This window comes from Diaphorina citri, unplaced genomic scaffold (genome assembly GCF_000475195.1).
Source record: "Diaphorina citri unplaced genomic scaffold, Diaci psyllid genome assembly version 1.1 scaffold1568, whole genome shotgun sequence".
NCBI lineage: Eukaryota > Metazoa > Arthropoda > Insecta > Hemiptera > Psyllidae > Diaphorina > Diaphorina citri.
Genome location: NW_007378994.1, coordinates 53,784 through 77,294, shown reverse-complemented (window position 1 = coordinate 77,294; position 23,511 = coordinate 53,784). Strand labels below are relative to the sequence as shown.

The 23,511-nt window shown below is 38.6% G+C and overlaps 2 protein-coding genes across 2 annotated transcripts in view; one reads left to right on the top strand and one right to left on the bottom strand.

Moving 5' to 3' along the window:
- Positions 1–319: 319 nt before the first annotated feature.
- LOC113470420 (patj homolog) overlaps positions 320–23,511 on the top strand; it is a gene marked incomplete at its 5' end in the record, with an annotated part of 30,721 nt that continues 7,529 nt past the window's right edge. Inside the window, 10 exons of the mRNA XM_026828834.1 lie at positions 320–670; positions 1,074–1,226; positions 2,943–3,098; positions 4,252–4,271; positions 5,371–5,575; positions 6,183–6,460; positions 8,567–8,771; positions 13,653–13,718; positions 13,843–14,007; positions 15,892–16,131. Of these exons, the coding sequence (XP_026684635.1) occupies positions 320–670; positions 1,074–1,226; positions 2,943–3,098; positions 4,252–4,271; positions 5,371–5,575; positions 6,183–6,460; positions 8,567–8,771; positions 13,653–13,718; positions 13,843–14,007; positions 15,892–16,131 (1,839 nt within the window). The remainder of the gene's footprint in view (positions 671–1,073; positions 1,227–2,942; positions 3,099–4,251; positions 4,272–5,370; positions 5,576–6,182; positions 6,461–8,566; positions 8,772–13,652; positions 13,719–13,842; positions 14,008–15,891; positions 16,132–23,511) is intronic.
- On the bottom strand, positions 9,648–12,950 carry LOC108253315. Its single transcript, XM_017447047.2, has 3 exons — positions 12,778–12,950; positions 10,664–10,899; positions 9,648–9,953 (listed from the first exon to the last, which is right to left on the bottom strand). Exons 2-3 carry the CDS (start codon positions 10,886–10,888, stop codon positions 9,762–9,764), a joined length of 417 nt encoding a protein of 138 aa, XP_017302536.1. The 5' UTR covers positions 10,889–10,899; positions 12,778–12,950; the 3' UTR covers positions 9,648–9,761.

Sequence of the window (23,511 nt, the reverse complement as noted above, 5' to 3'; positions counted from 1 at the left end):
TTTTAGTGCCAAAACACGTTTTGAGGTTCCTAGAGCCTAAATCCAAAGTTTCAGCCATTGGTCCGTGTGTGTGTCTGTAAACAAAATATCTCGACAAAGTTTCAGCCATTGGTCCGTGTGTGTGTCTGTCTGTAAACAAAATATCTCGGGAACGGTATAAGCTAAAGACTTGAAATTTGGTATGTAGTTCACAAATGTGTGAAATGTGACAAGGATGCAACACGTTTGGTTAAAATAGGTGCTTCGGTTGGCGGTATTTTGACCGCTTTTTGGTGGGTTTCGACCGCTTTTTAAACTTTATATTTTTTGCCCATTTCAGGATGATGAACCGACGGAAATCGAACCCGAGCACGACTCCTGTCTCCTGGTGGAGGACTCTCCTCATAACGGCTTCCCCTACGACGAACTAGACGCCTACCCTATCGACCAGAACTATGCCGGGCCGCTGAGTAGCGACACGGAGCGGTCCATACAGACCAAGTGGCGCCATCTGCTCGGAGACGATGTGGATATTATTGTAAGTAGGTCGCCACGGGGGCACGGTTGGTCCAGTTGTAACGTAGACGCCTACCCTATCGACCAGAACTATGCCGGGCCGCTGAGTAGCGACACGGAGCGGTCCATACAGACCAAGTGGCGCCATCTGCTGGGAGACGATGTGGATATTATTGTAAGTAGGTCGCCACTTGAAAAAAGAGGTTTGGTAGAAGGAACTGCCGTGCGCTCAGATTCTAACTACTAAGGTCTTATCGACCGGAAAGCGAAGAGAGAAGGATGGCAGGATAGGAGAAAGCCAGCCGTTCCGAGAACAAACCCTATCTGTTTAGGATAAAATCCGCCCCGGGCGGAACTCGAACAAGCGTCCTTGTAAAGTTAATACTTTTGTTTCATTTTTATTATTTTACTTACTTACTGCCAGGGCCATTTGAATAAAATCTGCCCCGGGCGGGAATCGAACCCGCGGCCTAGCGCTTACAAGGCAGACGCACCACCAACTAAGCTAACTAGGCTGGCATGTAAGATTGAAATATACGAGTTGTAAGATCGGAGTTTTTTACCTGTTTTGCTTTCAGGACCCCATGAATCCAAATGAAACAGTAATAGTTATACGAAGTCTCGTTCCGGGAGGAGTAGCACAACTTGATGCTCGTCTTATACCGGGAGACAGACTTTTGTCTGTCAATGAGACAGACTTGAACAACGCATCGCTCGATCAGGCTGTACAGGTAGGTGACAACTTGTATTACATTTGGTAATTAGTCAGAAGCCACGACAATGAAAATGAAAGCTCCTCCTTGTGTTTAACCTAACCTATATACAAATGAAGAAATAAAGTTTCATGAAATCTGGCCAAATTGATTACTGGGAACCCTTGTGGAGCTTGGTCAATAGGGTATTCCGCCCAGTTTATGTATTTGGCGCTGACGGTGCCTACAAATAGGGCGGTCAGTAGGTAGACTAGATAGAATAAGATCTGAAGCCGAATTGAATCGACGTTGGGTTCCATTTTGTCTGAATCTGTGGACAGGAACAGCACAATTTAATCGAGTAGCGACCAGTGATGACATTAGTTTTGTAAATAATGTCGCAAACAATTTGCCTTTTATTTTTAACAATTTAGGTACTTGCATAATAAAGTATAAAAAAATAATGAGATCTATAGCTATTATCTAACAATAAAAGAGAATATAATAAGATAATGTAAGATAAAAGTGAAAATGGGTAGGGTCTATCTAAAACTAAATGCTATATTGTTGGTTACTTAATTGAGATCCTTTGATATGGGGTGATGACATTACCAGTGCAAAAAGATTATTGAAAAAATGGAAATTGATTGCAAATGAGGCACTTAGTAATGCTGTGATGTCCACAAAAAGATGTTGGAAGGCTCTGCTTTACCACAAATAATTTGAGAAATAACAGACATACAATACAAAGCACGTAATAACAAAATCCGTCACTTTAAAACTTACCTCAGTAAACAAAAATAGTTCCCGTATCGGTATCGAACAGAAATCTGATTCCAGCGCTAAAACTCTAGTATAAAATGATAATTTAACAGAGATGGATTTTTGAAACAATTGAAAACATGAACACAAAAAATTGATGGAATAGTTCTTACAGGTGGCTGACTAGAGATAATTACTAAAAGTATCCATGATCTGGTGATCTGCTACTCAGTATAATAATAGATCAGTTGCGCTTACTTGGGTGATGTTTCAAAGTCATAGAGCAGGAAAAATGAGGACCAACGGAATTTTTCTTTTTCTTCTGCGACTTCTAGATCCCGAGATAAATCGATTTAAAAAATACTGGTAAATCGTTCTTTTTCTTCTACGACTTCTAGATCCCGAGATAAATCGATTTAAAAAATACTGGTAAATCGTGAACTTTGACGTCACTGCATACGCTCCCGTAGGCAATGACGTCATAATTCATGACTCCCGCTTCGTTTGTTTGTGCGCAAGCGTTTCTGCGCAGTTTGACGTGAAATCTGACGTCACAACTCTTTGAACTTTATCATTAGAACGGCAATTAAAATTCGACCTTTTAGAGTTACTTTTTCGGAGTTTCGACCTCAGATTTGAATTTTTTACTACTTGTAGGAATTGACCATTTATTAATAATTTTTACCCATTTGCAACTGCTCCATTGAAAAAAATTACCTACTGTTTTCCTATTACTAGGTAATAAAGAGGGCTGATCAAATAATAATGTGTATTTAATGCTGCATTCTATTTATTTTTCTTATTGTATGAGTGGGTTTTTCCGCTATTTTGTAAATAGGTTAAAAAGAGAGGGAGAGAGAGAAAGAGAGAGAAAGAGAAAGAGAGAGAGAGAGAGGGAGAGAGAGAGAGAGGGAGAGAGAGAGAGAGAGAAACATTTGATAAGCGCTAGGTCGCGGGTTCGATTCTCTCCCGGGGCATACCTTCTCTCTTCAGGTGAATGAACATCGACTCCTGGGTATGAATCACATCGCTGTAGTTACCATTCTGAAAGAATTACCTGTCAATGTACGCATGGTATGTGCCAGGAGTGAACGTGAAAGGACGGGCCTAATCAATACGTCACAGGATAAGGCTGCTTTTGCTGCCAGGGTAAGTTTGCGGATGAGCAAAACCTCATAAACTTGATTGTAGGTACTTATCATTACTCTAATGAATATCTTACTCTTCCTTTTCGTACCATGCACTACTGCTCTGATTCTCTCCTCACTACCACTACTATTCTCTCCCATTTTTGGATGGACTCTCTCTAGGGATGAGCTTTTCTTTTCTCTTTTTTTTTTCCATTTTTTCCTATTGCATTCTTTTGCTACCAATATGTACCTTTATATTTTATATATTTTGATCTACTCTTATAACAAAATGACTAGGGCCATGTAGACTATGTCTATCGTCAAGCCCTGTACAAATACAATTACAATAAAAAGACGACAACTACTACCACTACTCGGCCTAGAACTCTTCACACTACTCAACGGACGTCTATTCTCAATGGAGAATCAAAGGTGTTCATTAAACTTTCTGGAGACACGACTTTTCTGATGCACCTTACACTGTGTATACCTTGTTTATACTGCCAGAACGAGACCGATTTTTTTTTTTTAAGAGGTTTGACAGAGGGAACTGTAACTGCTATGGTCTTATCGTCCCGAAATCGAAGAGAGAATCTTCTTCTTCATTTCCTTTACCCTCCTCCCCTCTCTCTTACTCTTTCCTTCTTCTTCATTTCCTTTACCCTCCTCCCCCCTCTCTTACTCTTTCCTTCTTCTTCATTTCCTTTACCCTCCTCCCCTCTCTCTTACTCTTTCCTTCTTCTTCATTTCCTTTACCCTCCTCCCCTCTCTCTTACTCTTTCCTTCTTCTTCATTTCCTTTACCCTCCTCCCCCCTCTCTTTCTCTTTCCTTCTTCTTCATTTGCTTTACTCTCCTCCCCTTTCTCTCCCTTCCTCCCTCCCTCTTTCTCTTCTCACTTACTTCTCTCTCTCCTTTCTTTCTCTCTCTCGGTTTCTCTCTTCTCTATAAGTATATGTAGCTAATGGGCCAGGTATGTGTTTTTTTATATGGTTTTCATTTCTGTTGCTCGTCAGTAAATTCTGTGCAATTTCCGTATCCACTTTCTGTGTTCAATCGGTCATGGTTGGTTCAGTGGTCATTTTTGTCGATGGTGGGCATCGAACCCGGGACCTTCTGCATAGCAAGAGCGTTACCACCGGGCTAACCGTACCCCAAAAAGAATTTGTTGAAGGGCAGAAATATCTATGAGATGTAAACTTCAAAGGCAAAGGACATGATAATAAATTGGGAACTTTAGATAAAGGCTAAAGAATTATTTTATTTTATTTATTTTTAATACAATTTAGCAACAAGGCCATTTGCAGAAAAAAAAAAAACTATCTAAAGGTGTTTGAGGAAGTTGTTTCTTTTCAAGAAACGCATGAGGACGTCAATGGAGGAAGGGTCATCTTTCAGGATAAGGCTAAAGAATTTTATTAGATAAAGGCTAAAGTATATTCTATGGGGAACAGAGGCAAATTTGGCCTTTGTTCTGTGGCCCTGTCCAGCCGTTGTATAAATATTGTATAATGAATATAATGATATTGTAGATTAGATATAGAACAGACGTTTCCAACTTCCATGTGTATGCGGGCCACATGCTACATTGGGAGGTACTTCGCGGGCCACATATTATGTGCATAGGGAAGCATTGTAGGAACTCCCCCCTCCCCCAACAACTACATAATATATATTGTATTTAACTACTGCAGTAGGGATTAAACAAACACGACCCTGTTTCCTGTTTTCCTTTCGGGAAACTGACCCACTATTCCATTCATGTTGATTTCACCAATATTTATTCAGTCATTAGAACTCCTGTTAAACTAACAGCCAGTTAAGTTAACAGCCAGTTTGTATTGGCTTAACAGGGCTGTTAAGCCAACGGGCTGTTTGAGGCTGGAAGGATGGTTGGTGAAATCCACCATCAGTTTCTATCTTTCTATTTTTTTTTTTTTTTTTTTTTTTTTTTTTTTTTTTTTTTTTTTTACCAATATATTGTATTTAACTACTGCAGTAGGGATTAAACACGACCCTGTTTTCCTTTCGGGAAACTGACCCACTATTCCATTCATGTTGGATTTCACCAATATTTATTCAGTCATCCAGCCTAGTTAGCTTAGTTGGTAGTGCGTCTTGTAAGCGCTAGGCCGCGGGTTTGATTCCCGCCCGGGGCGGATTTTATCCTGATGGGATTATGTTCGTTCTCGGAACGGCTGGCTTTCTCCTATCCGGTCTTCCTTCTCTCTTCGATTTCGGGACGATAAGACCATAGCAGTTACAGTCAAACTCTATTCCTTCTTCTTTTCAGAGATGGCCGACTACACGAAGGAGACCAGATATTGGCCATCGACGGCCAGCCCCTGGACGGCGTCATATCGGACCAGCAGGCCATTTCCATTCTCCAGCAGGCTCGCGGCCGTGTCCAGATTGTAGTGGCCCGTATTGAGGAACCTCTACCTTTACCCTCACCCACCAATCTATCTGTCAAGAGTAACGACTCATGCGAGATGGTGGTAAGTATTAAACAGACCGGCAAATGCCATATTGCCATGGCGCCTTACTATTTTGTCATAAAAAAAATCTTAATCTGAAGTCAAAACAGAGAAAAAGTTTTTTGAAAAGGTCAAAATTAAATTTAAGTTTCACCTTCCAGACTCCATATAAGTTATTTATAATTAGCTTAGGAGATGCTGTTTTTGTGAATTGAAAATTGTATGAATAAATGATATCAAATCAAATCAGTGGTGCAGTTTCGAGTGCAAGTCAAGTCATGAAATTCATCTCGGTGTAATAATCGGGGAACGATATTTGCGACTAGCATTTCAATATGCTTAACAGAATTAAAAAAATTCCTTTCCTAATTTTGACCTTCCAAGCAAAAAGCTAAAACTATTGCCTCTAATTCTTTAAAATATTGTTCATTTCGCCATAAGTGCCATATTTCCTTGTTTTTTTGGTGCCATATTTAGGCCGAATAAGTGGCATATTAGTGCCATATTTAGGCCGAATAAGTGGCATATTAGTGCCATATTTAGGCCGAATAAGTGGCATAGGCCGAATAAGTGGCATATTCTGCCGGTCTCTGCTAAAAACCATTAATCCCCCCCTGTTTGTTTTCAGTTGAACACGGAGTGGGCGCAGGTAGAATCTATCCATCTCGTGAACGATGGCTCCGGCCTCGGGTTTGGCATTATAGGCGGCCGCTCCACTGGGGTGGTAGTCAAAACCATCCTGCCGGGGGGAGTGGCCGACCGCGACGGCCATCTGCAGAGCGGCGACCATATTTTGCAAATAGGGGCGGTGAACCTGCGCGGGATGGGCTCGGAACAGGTCGCCTCTGTGTTGAGACAGAGTGGAAGTCATGTGCGACTGGTGAGTGACCATATTTTGCAAGTTAAGTGACCATATTTTGCAAATGGTTGTGGTGAACTGACCATATTTGGCAAAGAGGTGTGTGGAAGGGGGTGAGCGACTATATTTTACCAATAGAGGCGGGTGTGAAGTGACCATATTTTGCAAATTGGTCGTATTTTACAAGGTCATTTTACAAGCGTATTTTACAAGCGAGTGAATGGTCATATTTTACAAAAGAGGGGCGGGGTGAGTGACCATATTTTGCAAATTGGGGCGGGTGAATGGTCATATTTTACAAAAGAGGGGCGGGGTGAGTGACCATATTTTGCAAATAGGGGCGGGGTGAGTGACCATATTCTGCAAATCGGGATGGGGAACCTGCTTTTTAGGTGCGACCCAAATTAACTCGTGACAAGTCCCTTACCTCCACCTCCTGTGGCTGCGATTGTGTCATGGAATTGGAATTTCATTCCAGGTAAAGCGTAACATAAACCCTGTATGATTTTCCAATTTCTCATTTTTTTTTTTTTTTTTTTTTTTTAACTTTCTGTCGTAGCCAACATACCGGTACTATACCGAGAGCGATATCTCCGATGTCGTCCGTCTCACAGGTAGCCCGGAACGACTGTTTACTTTCCTGGAAAGACAGAAAAAAACAATAGAATAATCAGTAACGAGCTACAATTTCATCACAAACATTGTTTCTCAACAATCCAGAAATGCTTTTGCAACAGTCCAGCAACTTTTCTACCCTCCAGACTTATTTCCGAAACATTTTTCTTGGCTTTAATTATGTAATAGATTTTATTTTGAAAGTTGCTCGACATTCGAAACATATGTTTCGCAACTTTCTGTCGTAATAAAATGTGACAGGGAAAACTTATTATTTATTTATTTTATTTTTTTATATATATATTTTTTAAGGAGTTTACGAGGGTTTCCCCCCCATTTTTACAACAACAAAAAAATGCAAAAATTAATACGAAAGGACATTAAAATAATAATAAAATAAAATAAAACAAAGTTAATGAGAATCGAAGAAAGTTCGAATCTTATTCAGGCTACTTCATAACAACATAGGTCTTATCGTCCCGAAAGCGAAGACAGAAGGAAGACAGGATAGGAGAAAGCCAGCCGTTCCGAGAACGAACCTTATCCTCATCTAGCGCTTACAAGGCAGACGCGCTAACTAGGTTGGATTGAGCCCTAAATAGTAGAATACATACGTGTTCGATATAAGTGAGAAATTCAGTCACACAAAGCGTATTGGTTCCGTTTGCTGCACATAACTCTATGCCGTCATATTTGGTCAGATTAATCACGGGGAACCCTTGTGGAGCCTGGTCAATAGGGTATTCTACCCAGTTGATGTATTTGGCAATGGTAGAGGTGATGAATAGAGTGGAGAAAAGATAGGAAACGATGGAAACTGGCTGTGTGGTGTGCTTCATCTTTTCTGAATCTGTGGACAAAAAAAAGCTGTTTTGTCATTATAATTTAAAAAAAAGGTCTTTTTTTGGAAACGAAAGGAAAAAGACGTCACTCTTTCTGTACAAATTTGTCAAAGAGATTTTTTTTTTGGGGGGAAAAATATATATATACAAATGAAGAAATAAAGTTTCATGAAATCTGGCCAAATTGATTACTGGGAACCCTTGTGGAGCTTGGTCAATAGGGTATTCCGCCCAGTTTATGTATTTGGCGCTGACGGTGCCTACAAATAGGGCGGTCAGTAGGTAGACTAGAGGTCTGTTTTTCATTCCGACGTGGGTGCGATGCGAACCCGACGCGTGTTTTTCATTCCACTTCCCCTACTTTAGCGTCAACGCTGCGTCTTAAATCCCTGATGCGAGTCTCGAGTAGCTTCAGGTTCCGCCATATTGTAATTGTATTGAGGGAAATGAAAAAAACAATTAGTACGTATATAAAATCTATATAAAAGGAGAAAACCAGTAACTTATACTCTTCACAGTGTTTTTCTTTTTAAGATGAATCCTCACACAGTCACGTCAGAATCTATCAGTTTGTTAAAATCTATACGTTCAGTGATAAAGGCCTGGGAGTCCGGGATCAATGGTAAGCAAGCGCGTTACCACTGGGCTATAATAATAATAATAATGATTTCAAACTCTATTCCTTCTTCTTTTCAGAGATGGCCGACTACACGAAGGAGACCAAATATTGGCCATCGACGGCCAGCCCCTGGACGGCGTCATATCGGACCAGCAGGCCATTTCCATACTGCAACAGGCTCGCGGCCGTGTCCAGATTGTAGTGGCCCGTATTGAGGAACCCCTACCCTTACCCTCACCCACCAATCTATCTGTCAAGAGTAACGACTCATGCGAGATGGTGGTAAGTATTAAACAGACCGGCAAATGCCATATTGCCATGGCGCCTTACTATTTTGTCATAAAAAAAATCTTAATCTGAAGTCAAAACAGAGAAAAAGTTTTTTGAAAAGGTCAAAATTAAATTTAAGTTTCACCTTCCAGACTCCATATAAGTTATTTATAATTAGCTTAGGAGATGCTGTTTTTGTGAATTGAAAATTGTATGAATAAATGATATCAAATCAAATCAGTGGTGCAGTTTCGAGTGCAAGTCAAGTCATGAAATTCATCTCGGTGTAATAATCGGGGAACGATATTTGCGACTAGCATTTCAATATGCTTAACAGAATTAAAAAAATTCCTTTCCTAATTTTGACCTTCCAAGCAAAAAGCTAAAACTATTGCCTCTAATTCTTTAAAATATTGTTCATTTCGCCATAAGTGCCATATTTCCTTGTTTTTTTGGTGCCATATTTAGGCCGAATAAGTGGCATATTAGTGCCATATTTAGGCCGAATAAGTGGCATAGGCCGAATAAGTGGCATATTCTGCCGGTCTCTGCTAAAAACCATTAGATTTAATCCCCCCTGTTTGGTTTCAGTTGTTTTTTTAGTGCCATATTTGGGCCGAATAAGTGGCATATTCTGCCGGTCTCTGCTAAAAACCATTAGATTTAATCCCCCCTGTTTGGTTTCAGTTGTTTTTTTAGTGCCATATTTGTAACCTCAGTACTCTTCCTAACAACCACTAAAAATTTCATCAAATTTGGTCAAGCCTCGTGAAAAGAGGACAACAAAAGGTCTACAGATCAGCGTGACACACGGACATACAGATTTTTTTCTAATGTGATTTTTGGGATCCTTGATGCATAAGGATTAAGAATAACAAAAATTTCACGATTCTAAGCAATGTACAGACAATTCTTCAATTTTATATTTATAGATGAGTAAACTGTACTTTCCTACTATGTATACAAACAGTTTAAATCGATTTTCTTGGATAAATATTTTCTTCAACAATTCCCAGCATATCGCACCAGGCACGCTCCGTCCGCGTTGTAGAATTGCATCTGGAAACCGGTTTTCTTACTGGCCGATTTCCAGTCGTACACTTTCTGTCGTAGCCAACATACCGGTACGATACCGAGAGCGATATCTCCGATGTCGTCCGTCTCACAGGTGGCCCGGAACGACTGTTTACTTTCCTGGAAAAACAGAAAAAAAAACAATAGAATCTTCAGTAACGAGCTACAATTTCATCACAAACATTGTTTCTCAACAATCCAGAAATGCTTTTGCAACAGTCCAGCAACTTTTCTACCCTCCAGACTTATTTCTGAAACATTTTTCTTGGCTTTAATTATAGATTTTATTTTGAAAGTTGCTCGACATTCGAAACATATGTTTCGCAACTTTCTGTCGTAATAAAAGGGAAAACTTATTATTTATTTATTTATTATTATTTTTTTTAAGGAGTTTACGAGGGTTTCCCCCCATTTTTACAACAACAAAAAAATGCAAAAATTAATACGAAAGGACACATTAAAATGATAATAAAATAAAACAAAATTAATGAGAATCGAGAAAAGTTCGAATCTCATTCAGGCTACTTTATAACAACATAGGTCTTATCGTCCAGAAAGCGAAGACAGAAGGAAGACAGGATAGGAGAAAGCCAGCCGTTCCGAGAACGAACCTTATCCTCATCTAGCGCTTACAAGGCAGACGCGCCAACTAGGTTGGATTGAGCCCTAAATAGTAGAATACATACGTGTTCGATATATGTGAGAAATTCAGTCACACAAAGCGTAATACATACGTGTTCGATATATGCGAGAAATTCAGTCACACAAAGCGTAATACATACGTGTTCGATATATGTGAGAAATTCAGTCACACAAAGCGTAATACATACGTGTTCGATATATGTGAGAAATTCAGTCACACAAAGCGTATTGGTTCCGTTTGCTGCACATAACTCTATGCCGTCATATTTGGTCAGATTAATCACGGGGAACCCTTGTGGTGCTTGGTCAATAGGGTATTCTACCCAGTTGATGTATTTGGCAATGGTAGAGGTGATGAATAGAGTGGAGAGAAGATAGAAAACGATGGAAACTGGCTGTGTGGTGTGCTTCATCTTTTCTGAATCTGTGGACAAAAAAAAGCTGTTTTGTCATTATAATTTTAAACAAGCAGGGTCCGTCCCTCCGGGAATTTTTTAGCCCGTAGTGATTAGAGAAAATCAGTACCTATGTACCTACCTAATTTGTTTAATATTCAGTTTATTATTATTCTTGATTTGATTTTTTGATTTTACTTTTATGTAATGATTTAAAATCAAGACTAGAGCCCGTTCTCCCTTTATTCCCAATATAATGTTCAAGTCACCCATCCATTTAATCAGAGTCTGCCCCTAGATATGAGTGTAAGTATGTAGGTGGCTACCCCCAGGTAGCACTAAATCAGAGTCTGCCCCTAGATATGAGTGTAAGTATGTAGGTGGCTACCCCCAGGTAGCACTAAATCAGAGTCTGCCCCTAGATATGAGTGTAAGTATGTAGGTGGCTACCCCCAGGTAGCACTAAATCAGAGTCTGCCCCTAGATATGAGTGTAAGTATGTAGGTGGCTACCCCCAGGTAGCACTAAATCAGAGTCTGCCCCTAGATATGAGTGTAAGTATGTAGGTGGCTACCCCCAGGTAGCACTAAATCAGAGTCTGCCCCTAGATATGAGTGTAAGTATGTAGGTGGCTACCCCCAGGTAGCACTAAATCAGAGTCTGCCCCTAGATATGAGTGTAAGTATGTAGGTGGCTACCCCCAGGTAGCACTAAATCAGAGTCTGCCCCTAGATATGAGTGTAAGTATGTAGGTGGCTACCCCCAGGTAGCACTAAATCAGAGTCTGCCCCTAGATATGAGTGTAAGTATGTAGGTGGCTACCCCCAGGTAGCACTAAATCAGAGTCTGCCCCTAGATATGAGTGTAAGTATGTAGGTGGCTACCCCCAGGTAGCACTAAATCAGAGTCTGCCCCTAGATATGAGTGTAAGTATGTAGGTGGCTACCCCCAGGTAGCACTAAATCAGAGTCTGCCCCTAGATATGAGTGTAAGTATGTAGGTGGCTACCCCCAGGTAGCACTAAATCAGAGTCTGCCCCTAGATATGAGTGTAAGTATGTAGGTGGCTACCCCCAGGTAGCACTAAATCAGAGTCTGCCCCTAGATATGAGTGTAAGTATGTAGGTGGCTACCCCCAGGTAGCACTAAATCAGAGTCTGCCCCTAGATATGAGTGTAAGTAGACGTTTTAATCCTCGGTGGTGTAGTGGTCAAGGCGCTCGACTGGTAAACAGGAGAGCGTGGGTTCAATCCCAGCCGAGGTATGGAATTTTATCCTCAATATATTTTGATAATTTGACCATAATAATAGTAGTAGCCTACTGCTGGAGTAAAGGGACTTTTCAGTCCTATGCGAGCAGTATAAATATTAAATAAGCACTATTATTGTTAAATAAGATCTGAAGCTGAATTGAACAGACGTTGGGTTCCATTTTGTCTGAATCTGTGGACAGGAACAGCTTTTAGTACTACAATTTAATCGAGTAGCGACCAGTGATGACATTAGTTTTAGTAAATAATGTCGCATACAATTTGCCTTTTATTTTTAACAATTTAGGTACTTGCATAATAAAGTATAAAAAAATAATGAGATCTATAGCTATTATCTAACAATAAAAGAGAATATAATAAGATAATGTAAAATAAAAGTGAAAATGGGTAGGGTCTATCTAAAACCAAATGCTATAGTGTTGGTTACTTAATTGAGATCCTTTGATATGGGGTGATGACATTACCAGTGTAAAAAGATTATTGAAAAATGGAAATTGATTGCAAAGGAGGCACTTGGTAATGCTGTGATGTCCACAAAAAGATGTTGGAAGGCTCTGCTTTACCACAAATAATTTGAGAAATAACAGACACACAATACAAAGCACGTAATAACAAAATCCGTCACTTTAAAACTTACCTCAGTAAACAACAATAGTTTCCGTATCGGTATCGAACAGAAATTTGATTCCAGCGCTAAAACTCTAAAATGATAATTTAACAGAGTTGGATTTTTGAAACAATTGAAAACATGAACACAAAAAATTGATGGAATAGTTCTTACAGGTGGCTGACTAGAGGTAATTACTAAAAGTTTCCATGATCTGGTGATCTGCTACTCAGTATAATAATAGATCAGTTGCGCTTACTTGGGTGATGTTTCAAAGTCATAGAGCAGGAAAAATTTCTACTACAATTACATAGTACAGTAATGAAAAACTGACTAATGGTTAATTCTTGACATTAGCTAACAACAACATGTAATGAGAAAGTATTATTACAATCGGTTCAAAATCGGGAAATGGGTGGAAATATCCGTTTTAGAGTCCCCTGATTCCAAAAATTGCTGTTTCTTTTAACTTTCTATTACTAATTTTACTATATTATTCTCATTTTTGTAGTTTTTATTTTCAAACTCTAAAAGCATGTTTTCCCCCCATTAAAAGCGGTTTTTTTTTTTTTTTTTTTTTTTTTTTTTTGGGGGGGGGGGGCCCTTTTTTGCGAAGTTTGACGTCATGGCATACGCTCCCGTAGGCGATGACGTCATAATTCATGACTCCCGCTTCGTTTGTTTGTGCGCTAATATTTTCTTCCAGGTAAACGAACATCGACTCCTAGGTATGAATCACATAGCTGTTGTCACCATACTGAAAGAATTACCTGCAAATCTAACCCATTATCTATGCACTTTTTATTATTACTTTACTATTATAATGTCGTAAATTTAAAACTTTTTAGAGTTTTTTCAAGCTAATTTTACTTTCTGGTACTATTTTTATTTTCTTCTTTCTTCAGGTGAATGAACATCGACTCCTGGGTATGAATCACATCGCTGTAGTTACCATTCTGAAAGAATTACCTGTCAATCTAACCTATTATCTATGTACTTTTTATTATTACTACTATTATAGTATCGTAAAATTTAAAACTTTTTAGAGTTTTTTCAAGCTAATTTTACTTTCTGGTACTATTTTTATTTACCTTCTCTCTTCAGGTGAATGAACATCGACTCCTGGGTATGAATCACATCGCTGTAGTTACCATTCTGAAAGAATTACCTGTCAATGTACGCATGGTGTGTGCCAGGAGTGAACGTGAAAGGACGGGCCTAATCAATACGTCACAGGATAAGGCTGCTTTTGCTGCCAGGGTAAGTTTGCGGATGAGCAAAACCTCATAAACTTGATTGTAGGTACTTATCATTACTCTAATGAATATCTTACTCTTCCTTTTCGTACCATGCACTACTGCTCTGATTCTCTCCTCACTACCACTACTATTCTCTCCCATTTTTGGATGGACTCTCTCTAGGGATGAGCTTTTCTTTTCTCTTTTTTTTTCCATTTTTTCCTATTGCATTCTTCTGCTATCAATAAGTACCTTTATATTTTATACCTTTATATTTTACAACAAAATGACTAGGGCCATGTAGACTATGTTTATCGTCAAGCCCTGTACAAATACAATTACAATTACAATTGTGGGTCAGATTCAACGTCAATGAAGGATAGTAACAGAGTGGATGATTCTCCTTACAAGAACAAAAACTCATGTATCCTTAGAGCTAGCAGTCCTAAAAAAACTCCCAATATAAGTTCTGAAATTTTCTTAATCAAGTTTAAAAGTTCTTCAGAGAGACCTTGCTAGCTTTCCTTCGCAATTTTTTCATTAAGCTACAAAAAAACGTGTAGTGTACCTGTAACCAAATTTTTGACATCCCCCCTCGTCTAAAATTTTAGCCATAGCTCCAAGTTTGTTCCGACCTGAAGAGAAACAGCTCCTGCCTCGGTGGTGTAGTGGTCAAGGCGCTCGCCTGGTAAACAGGAGGGCGTGGGTTCAATCCCAGCCGAGGTATGGAATTTTATCCTCAATATAATTTGAGAATTTGACCACAATACTAGTAGTAGCCTACTGCTGGAGTAAAGGGACTTTACAGTCCTATGCGAGCAGTATAAATTAGCACTATTATTATTATTATTATTATTATTTCATTTTTTACCATTCTCCAGTTTTCAAAGCTTTTTGATTTCTATATTGATTTTTCCTATTTTTCATAATGCTATTCTATTCTATTCATATTCATATGCATATTCTATTCTATTCTATTCTATTCATATTCATATTCTATTCTATTCATATTCATATTCTATTCTATTCTATTCTATTCTATTCATATTCTATTCTATACTATTCTATTCATATTCTATTCTATTCTATTCTACTCATATTCTATTCTATTCTGTTCTATTCTATTCTATTTCAGGCTACACCAATCATCAAGCAGTCACAGTACTACGTAGCGCCGGAGATTTCTATTCATATTCTATTCTATTCTGTTCTATTCTATTCTATTTCAGGCTACACCAATCATCAAGCAGTCACAGTACTACGTAGCGCCGGAGATATATTCATATTCATATTCTATTCTATTCTATTCTATTCATATTCATATTCTATTCTATTCTATTCTATTCTATTCTATTCTATTCATATTCTATTCTATACTATTCTATTCATATTCTATTCTATTCTATTCTACTCATATTCTATTCTATTCTGTTCTATTCTATTCTATTTCAGGCTACACCAATCATCAAGCAGTCACAGTACTACGTAGCGCCGGAGATCGCGTTACGCTGAAACTAGAACGATATCTACGGGGTCCGAAGTTCGAGCAGCTACAAATAGCCATCGCCAATTCCGAACTGAAACCGCCCACACCGTCTTCGCCAGCCAGGTCCCTGTCTGTTACGTCTCTGCCCAAGTTCCCAACCATGGTGAGTTCGAATTCGACAAGAGAAGAAAAGGATTAATGAATTTTTTTTTATTCCTCTTCTCCTACACTTTTTACTTTCCTTATCCTATAGGAAGGAAAGTAATGTAATCGGGTCAAATTTTCGATGGTTATTCCTCTTCTCCTACACTTTTTACTTTCCTTATCCTATAGGAAGGAAAGTAATGTAATCGGGTCAAATTTTCGATGGTTCTTAGGCAATCTCTGCCATCCAACCCATTTTTTGATACTTTTTTGCAGAATATCCTGGGCGGCAGTCTGCAAAACCTGATGCCTGCCATGGAACGTCTCGTAAAAGCCAAATCCGACGGATCTCTAGCTTCTTCTTCGGGCACTCAGGCTGCCTCATCGCCCCTGTCCAAACTGAAGAGTCGAAGCCTCGAACCTTTGACTGGACTAGCTATGTGGTCTTCTGAACCGCAGATTATAGAGTTGACCAAGGGCGATCGAGGCCTGGGCTTCTCCATATTGGACTATCAGGTAATAGAAAGTAAAAATTGACAACAAAAAATATAGCGTTAGAAACACACGAAAAAAAAATTCCCAACACCCAAAGTGTCCTCAAATCCTGAATTTATTTGTGGTAAAGCAGAGCCTTTTCATAACTTTTTGTGGATATCACAGCATTACTAAGTGCTCCCTTTTAAGAGTTTGACAGAGGGAACTGTGGCGATGTGGTCTTCGGAACCACAGATTATCGAGCTGACCAAGGGCGATCGAGGCCTCGGGTTCTCCATATTGGACTATCAGGTAATAGAAAGTAAAAATTGACAACAAAAAATATAGCTTGATAAGGAGAACCAAAAGGCAGATATATTTTGCAGAACTTCTTAAGAACTTCAAAGAAGTTCTGCAAAATATATCTGCCTTTTGGTTCTCCTTATCAAGTTGACCCACAGAACTTATATACAATAATGACTGCTGAAACCCTCCAAGAGAAAAAATATAGCGTTAGAAACACACGAAATTTTTTTCCCAACACCCAAAGTGTCCTCAAATCCTGAATTTATTAGTGGTAAAGCAGAGCCTTTTCATAACTTTTTGTGGATATCACAGCATTACTAAGTGCTCCCTTTTAAGAGTTTGACAGAGGGAACTGTAACTGCTAGGGTCTTATCGTCCCGAAATCGAAGAGAGAAGGAAGACAGGATAGGAGAAAGCCAGTCTGGGTATCTCCCTGGAGGGTACTGTAGATGAATAGGAATCTCCATTATTGATTCAATAATCTCCATTATGCCAATAATAAATACATAACCTCCATTATTCCACAGGTGGCTCAAATCTCCAAATCGGGAGAGCAAGGCAGTCTGGGTGTAAGTAAATAGTCTCCATTAATTCGTTCACAGATCTCCAAATCGGGAGAGCGGTCTGGGTATCTTCCTGGAGGGTACTGTAGATGAATAGGAATCTCCATTATTGATTCAATAATCTCCATTATGTCAATAATAAATACAAAACCTCCATTATTCCACAGGTGGCTCAAATCTCCAAATCGGGAGAGCAAGGAGGTCTGGGTATCTCCCTGGAGGGTACTGTAGATGTAGAAGACGGCATAGAGGTGCGTCCACACCACTACATTCGCTCTATACTACCCGAGGGACCTGTGGGCCGTAATGGCCGACTCCAGAGTGGAGATGAATTACTTGAGGTAAGTGGAAAAACCTTTAAAGGAATAAAGGGCTAACTTGATAAGGAGAACCAAAAAGGCAGATATATTTTGCAGAACTTCAAAGTTTGAAGTTCTGCAAAAGTTCTGCAAAATATATCTGCCCTTCCACACATGGCCGTGATGCTTAGCGTGTAATCAAATAAATAAATAAATAAATATCTGCCCTCTTTGAAGTTCTGCAAAATATATCTGCCTTTTTGGTTCTCCTTATTAAGTTGACCCACAGAACTTATATATAATTATATATAATGACTGCTGAAACCCTCCAAGAGAGAATAAAAGGCCACATAGTTCTAAAGAAAAAAATTGCCACATAGATCAAAAGGAAAAATTGTTAGATACGTAGTTCAAAGAATAAAGGGACCGTATGTCCACCCATCCCCCCTCCCTTAGTTTAAAAGAATAAAAAATGCCACATAGCTTTATTATTACAATAGTAATAAAAAGGTATAAACCTTATATTGGCTCTAGTCTTGATTTTAAATCATTACATGAAAGTAAAATCGAAAAATCAAATCAAGAATAATAATAAACTGAATATTAAACAAATTAGGTAGGTACATAGGTGCTGATTTTCTTTAATCACGATCGAATAAACTACGGGCTAAAAAATTCCCGGAGGGACGGACCCAGCTTGTTATTATTACTACTATTATAGTATCGTAAATTTAAAACTTTTTAGAGTTTTTTTCAAGCTAACTTTACTTTCTGGTACTATTTTTATTTTCTTCTCTCTTCAGGTGAATGAACATCGACTCCTGGGTATGAATCACATCGCTGCAGTTACCATTCTGAAAGAATTACCTGTCAATCTAACCCATTATCTATGCACTTTTTATTATTACTACTATTTTAGTATCGTAAATTTAAATTTTTTTAGAGTTTTTCAAGCTAATTTATCTTTTTTATTCTATTTCCTGTCAGGTAAATGAACATCGACTCCTGGGTATGAATCACATCGCTGTAGTCACCATTCTGAAAGAATTACCTGTCAATCTAACCCATTATCTATGCAGAGAGGGGAGGAGGTTTAGAAAATGTTCGGGGTGAAAGAAAAACTATTTTTGGTCTCTCCTATCTTTTTTGATCAGGGAAATATTTCCCCTCTTCGTCTTGAGAGATTCTCATTATTACTTTCCTTATATAGGAAGGAAAGTAATGCAATCGGGTCAAATTTTCGATGGTCAGTTTTTAGTACCAAAACACGTTTTGAGGTCCGTAGAACCTAAATCCAAAGTTTCAGCCATTGGTCCGTGTGTGTATCTGATGTAAACAAAATATCTCAAGAACGGTAAGAGCTAAAGACTTGAAATTTGGTATGTAGGTCACAAATGTGACAAGGATGTAACACGAAACTTTTGGTTAAGATCGGTGCAGCGGCATTTCGGCCGCTTTTTGGCGGTTTTCAGCTCTACTGACTAAACGGTAAGAGATATCGAATAAGTTACAACAGAAGACCCCCCCAAAGTCATACTTATAACCCCCTAAAAAGTACTTTTCATTACCATCGGAGTAACGGTTAGCTGTATTTTGACCTCATTCCGGCCGTTTTCGACCGCTTTTTGGCAGTTTTCAGCGCTACTGGCTAAACGGCTAGAGATATCTAAGAGGAGACCCCCAAAATCACTTCCAGCTAAGCATATTTTAATAGTATAAGGAAAGTCGTGTGATGTTCACACCAGATTTTTATCAATATCTATGCACTTTTTATTATTACTACTATTATAGTCTCGTAAAATTAAAACTTTTTAGAGTTTTTTCAAGCTAATTTTACTTTCTGGTACTATTTTTATTTTCTTCTCTCTTCAGGTGAATGAACATCGACTCCTGGGTATGAATCACATCGCTGTAGTTACCATTCTAAAAGAATTACCTGTCAATCTAACCCATTACCTATGTACTTTTTATTATTACTACTATTATAGTGTCGTAAAATTTAAAACTTTTTAGAGTTTTTTCAAGCTAACTTTACTTTCTGGTACTATTTTTATTTACCTTCTCTCTTCAGGTGAATGCAAGTAGAATAGGAAGAATTTTCTTTCTTATTAAAAGTAAATGGTTAGATAAAAGTATGAAATTTTTCTCTTCAAAATGATAATAAAAGTATGTACCTTTGTGGCTAGATGAAATTTTTAAAAGTTTTGAGTCAGTCAACTACCTACATACCTACAATATACCTACATAGATTCCTAGAAGCAGCCTTTGTGTCCAAAGCCCTTGGATACAATCCTCTGGAATAGTAATAAAGCACAAAATATTTACTTTCAGCTTTCAGGTAAAAATTTGTATGTAGGTAACTTTTGAACGTAGGTCAACAAGAACGAAGATTTTTTTTAATGGATTTTTCGAAAAAGTTTCGAGTTGCTTGCAATCTAGTAGATTGCTAAATTCCTAAGAGCAGCCTTTGGACATATTTTTTTTTTTCTTTTTAAAGTTACTATGATATAACAAAGATTTGACCCCTTAAGCCGAATTCAGAGGCGTATGAAAAAGGAAATTAAAACTTTAGAACAGACTATGTGTATAAGAAAATGTATTCCAACCCCAGCCTTAGAATATTACCCTTGTTCAGCATGAATGCTTGTCACAAAAGTACCTTATTTTTCGATTAAAAAAAAACTCTTTATGGCTTGACTTAGACTCGAACCCACCAACCTCTAGATTCAAAGACCATTGAGCTAACCACTACACTAGTGAGGGTTTTCCTAGCCCAGCCATTATTTCACGAGTATTCTACAAGGGGAAGTAATGTTATTGCACGAGTTTTTCCCAAACATGAAAACTCCTCCCTAGGCTATGAAAGTGAATTTAGAAGTGGAGAGGAGAGGGGGAGAGCCGAATTCAGGGGCGTATGAAAAAGGAAATTAAAACTTTAGAACAAACTATGTGTATGAGAAAATGTATTCCAACCCCAGCCTTAGAATATTACCTACCCGTGTTCAGCATGAATGCTTGTCACAAAAGTACCTTATTTTTCGATTAAAAAAAACTCTTTATGGCTTGACTTGGACTCGAACCCACCAACCTCTAGATTCAAAGACCATTGAGCTAACCACTACACTACTGAGGGTTTTGGTAGCCCAGCCATTATTTCACGAGTATTCTACAAGAGGAGGTAATGTTATTGCACGAGTTTTTCCCAAACATGAAAACTCCTCCCTAGGCTATGAAAGTGAATTTAGAAGTGGAGAGGAGAGGGGGAGGAAGAGGAGGAGAGGGGGAGGAAGAGGAGGGGAGGGGGAGGAGACGTTAGAGGTGGGGAAGGAAAGGCAAAACTCCATAACATAATTAGATTGATGGGAAAGTTGGGAGGTGGACCAGAGAATGGACGGAAAAAATAGAGGATGTGAACCCTAGAATGAACGGGAAGAGTGGGAGGCATGGAATAGAAAAGGGACAGAAAAGTTAGGACTGAAACCAAAGAATGGACGGGACATTAATTGGGTGGTGGACCCAGAGAATGAACCGAAAATTTGGGAGGTAAACCAAAGAATGGACAGTGGAAGTTTGAATGTACATACTTAGATCCGGAGAATGGACGGAAGATTAGGAAGGAGCAACAGAAAATGAACAGTCGGGCTGAGGGGCTAAAGAATGGACGGGGCATAAGGTCATACACCCAGAGAGAAACAAGTAAAAAGTTGTCCCCTTGCATCTACACACCTACATACATATTTATGTATTTGAAAGCATGTTGTTTTTAATATTTGATTTATTCAAAGGCTCTCAAGAGAGAAGGCACATGGAAAAAGTGTAGGACTCAATGAATAAATAACCACGTTACTCGACCCACCAATGAGGCATTTATTATTATCATTAATATTTCATTCCAACTTTTAGGGTGACTTGTATCACCCATTGAGTAATAAAACTTTTTTCTGTTATTAGTCTGTGTCATAGCATGCCAATGTGCGCCATCGTTATCAGAGGATTTTTTTTTTTTCAAGAGGTTTGATAGGGGAAACGGTACCAGCTAAGGTCTTATCATCCTGGAAGCAAAGAAGGAAGGAAGACAGGATAGTAAAAAGTTAGCCTTTCCGAGAACCTTGGGATAAAATCTGCCCCGGGCGGAAATCGAAACCGCGACCGATTATTACCAATACTCAACGTGAATTTTGGACCACCCTGTATATGTTTTGAAAATTATTAACTAATGAATATCTGGCGGGGGAATTTTCAATTTGATTAACAAATAATTATCCTCGCCAATCCTACCCATTTACCCTCCTTCGACAATCCTATCCAAATAGCCTGCCTTCGCAAACTCTACCCTCATATGTACCTATCCTAAAGTACAAGAGGTATTTCATGTTGAAAATTTGGGACTACATGAAATCATAAAAATCAAAATAATGATGATGAATTGTTTTTGCTTTTTTTATGTTCACAAATAAAAATAATTAATTATTATTATTTGTACACCTATGATGTTGGTAGTGGATGATGTCCAACGCTAGCATGTAGGTATATCAGGCTAAATCTGTGTTGAATATTTAGGCGAGTACCTACCTGCCTCCTGAATAAATTCTCATTCTGATAAAGGATTTCCCCATGAGATCTCCTTTATCTTCTATTCTCCTAATACTTCTACTACTTTACCTACACAAAGTCATAGAACTAGGAGTTAGGAGCATCACGTCATGATGTTATCCGAAGGCATAGTCCTGTCTACAGGGAGGTATTAATTTCAATTTCATTCTCCTCCTCCTCCTCCTCCTCCTTTTTCTCTTCATCCTAAACTCCTACTACTCTGTCTTCTCTTCGTTCTCTTTCTATCCTCTTTCTCTTCCATCTCCGCTTCTACCTCCTAAACTCCTGCTTCTCTCCCTACTCGTTCTTTTCCTCCTTTTCTCTTTCTACTTTACCTTCTCCTCCTTCTTCTCCTCTTATTTACCTTTTCATAAGCACCTCCTGTATTTTCATCTGGAGGGGGAGGGACATTGTCAAATATAAAATATCCAACTCATTAACACTAGGGATAATAGCTGAATGTCCCAGTGGCGGCGCTTGTCTAGTTGTCTGGTCTCCACTAGTGGCATATTCGATGAAACAACTACGTAATCAATCCCAAATCATTTAGGTAGGTGTCACTTAGTTAGATGTATCGAATTTCTAACACAACACACGAGGATAATAAAATAAACAAACATATAACTTATGTATAATACTTGGGTACAAATAAAATCGTTCCTTTTTCTATGCGGAAAGTAGAAAAAGGTAAAGTGAAAAGTCTTTCGTAAAACAGATCTCATCTCAGGAGATGAAGGAAAACCAAATATCAAAGTAAATCAAGCGCATTGCATACTCAATTATTTTCAAGGCGTTCATAGAAAAATGTATACCTCTCTACGAGTCGAATTTTTTTCACCACTTTCTTTTCCCCTGGAAAGTAGGCAAATAATAGAAATATACTCTAGGGTAAGTGTACCATTTATTCGCCCACTTAAAAAACGTACCATTTATTGGCCCACCTGTCCACATTTATTTTTCTAATTTTTACTTTCTATTACTACAGTATAGCGGAGCTATACTAGTAATGAAAGTATTGCAATCGGTCCAAATTTTCAAAATCGGGAAATGAGTGGAAATATCCGTTTTGGGGTCCCCTGATTCCAAAAAAGTGGTTTTTAGCCCATGGTCTGTACGTACGTAACGTACGTACGTACTACAGGTTTAAATGGGAAAAAGTAGAAAGTTGTGAACAAAATATCTCAAGAACGGTTTGTCGTAAAGCGATGAAATTTGGTATGCTATCCCGGTATGGTCCAAGAACGCGACTGTAACAATTTGGTAAAAATCGGACAGTCACCCATCCAGATATTAACCAAAGTAATTGTTACTAAACCCTCATTTCGTGGAAAATGTTGAAAAGGTTGTGAACAAAATATCTCAAGAACGGTTTGTAGTAGAGAAATGAAATTTGGTATGCTATCCCGATATGGTCCAAGGACGCGACTGTAACAATTTGGCAAAAATCGGATAATCACCCATCCAGATATTAACCAAACTAATTGTTGCTTAACCCTCATTTCGTGGAAAAATATCTCAAGAACGGTTTGTCGTAGAGAAAAGAAATTTGGTATGCTATCCCGGTATGGTCCAAGAACGCGACTGTAACAATTTGGTAAAAATCGGACAGTCACCCATCCAGATATCAACCAAAGTCAATGTTGCTTCGAACTTCGAAAAAA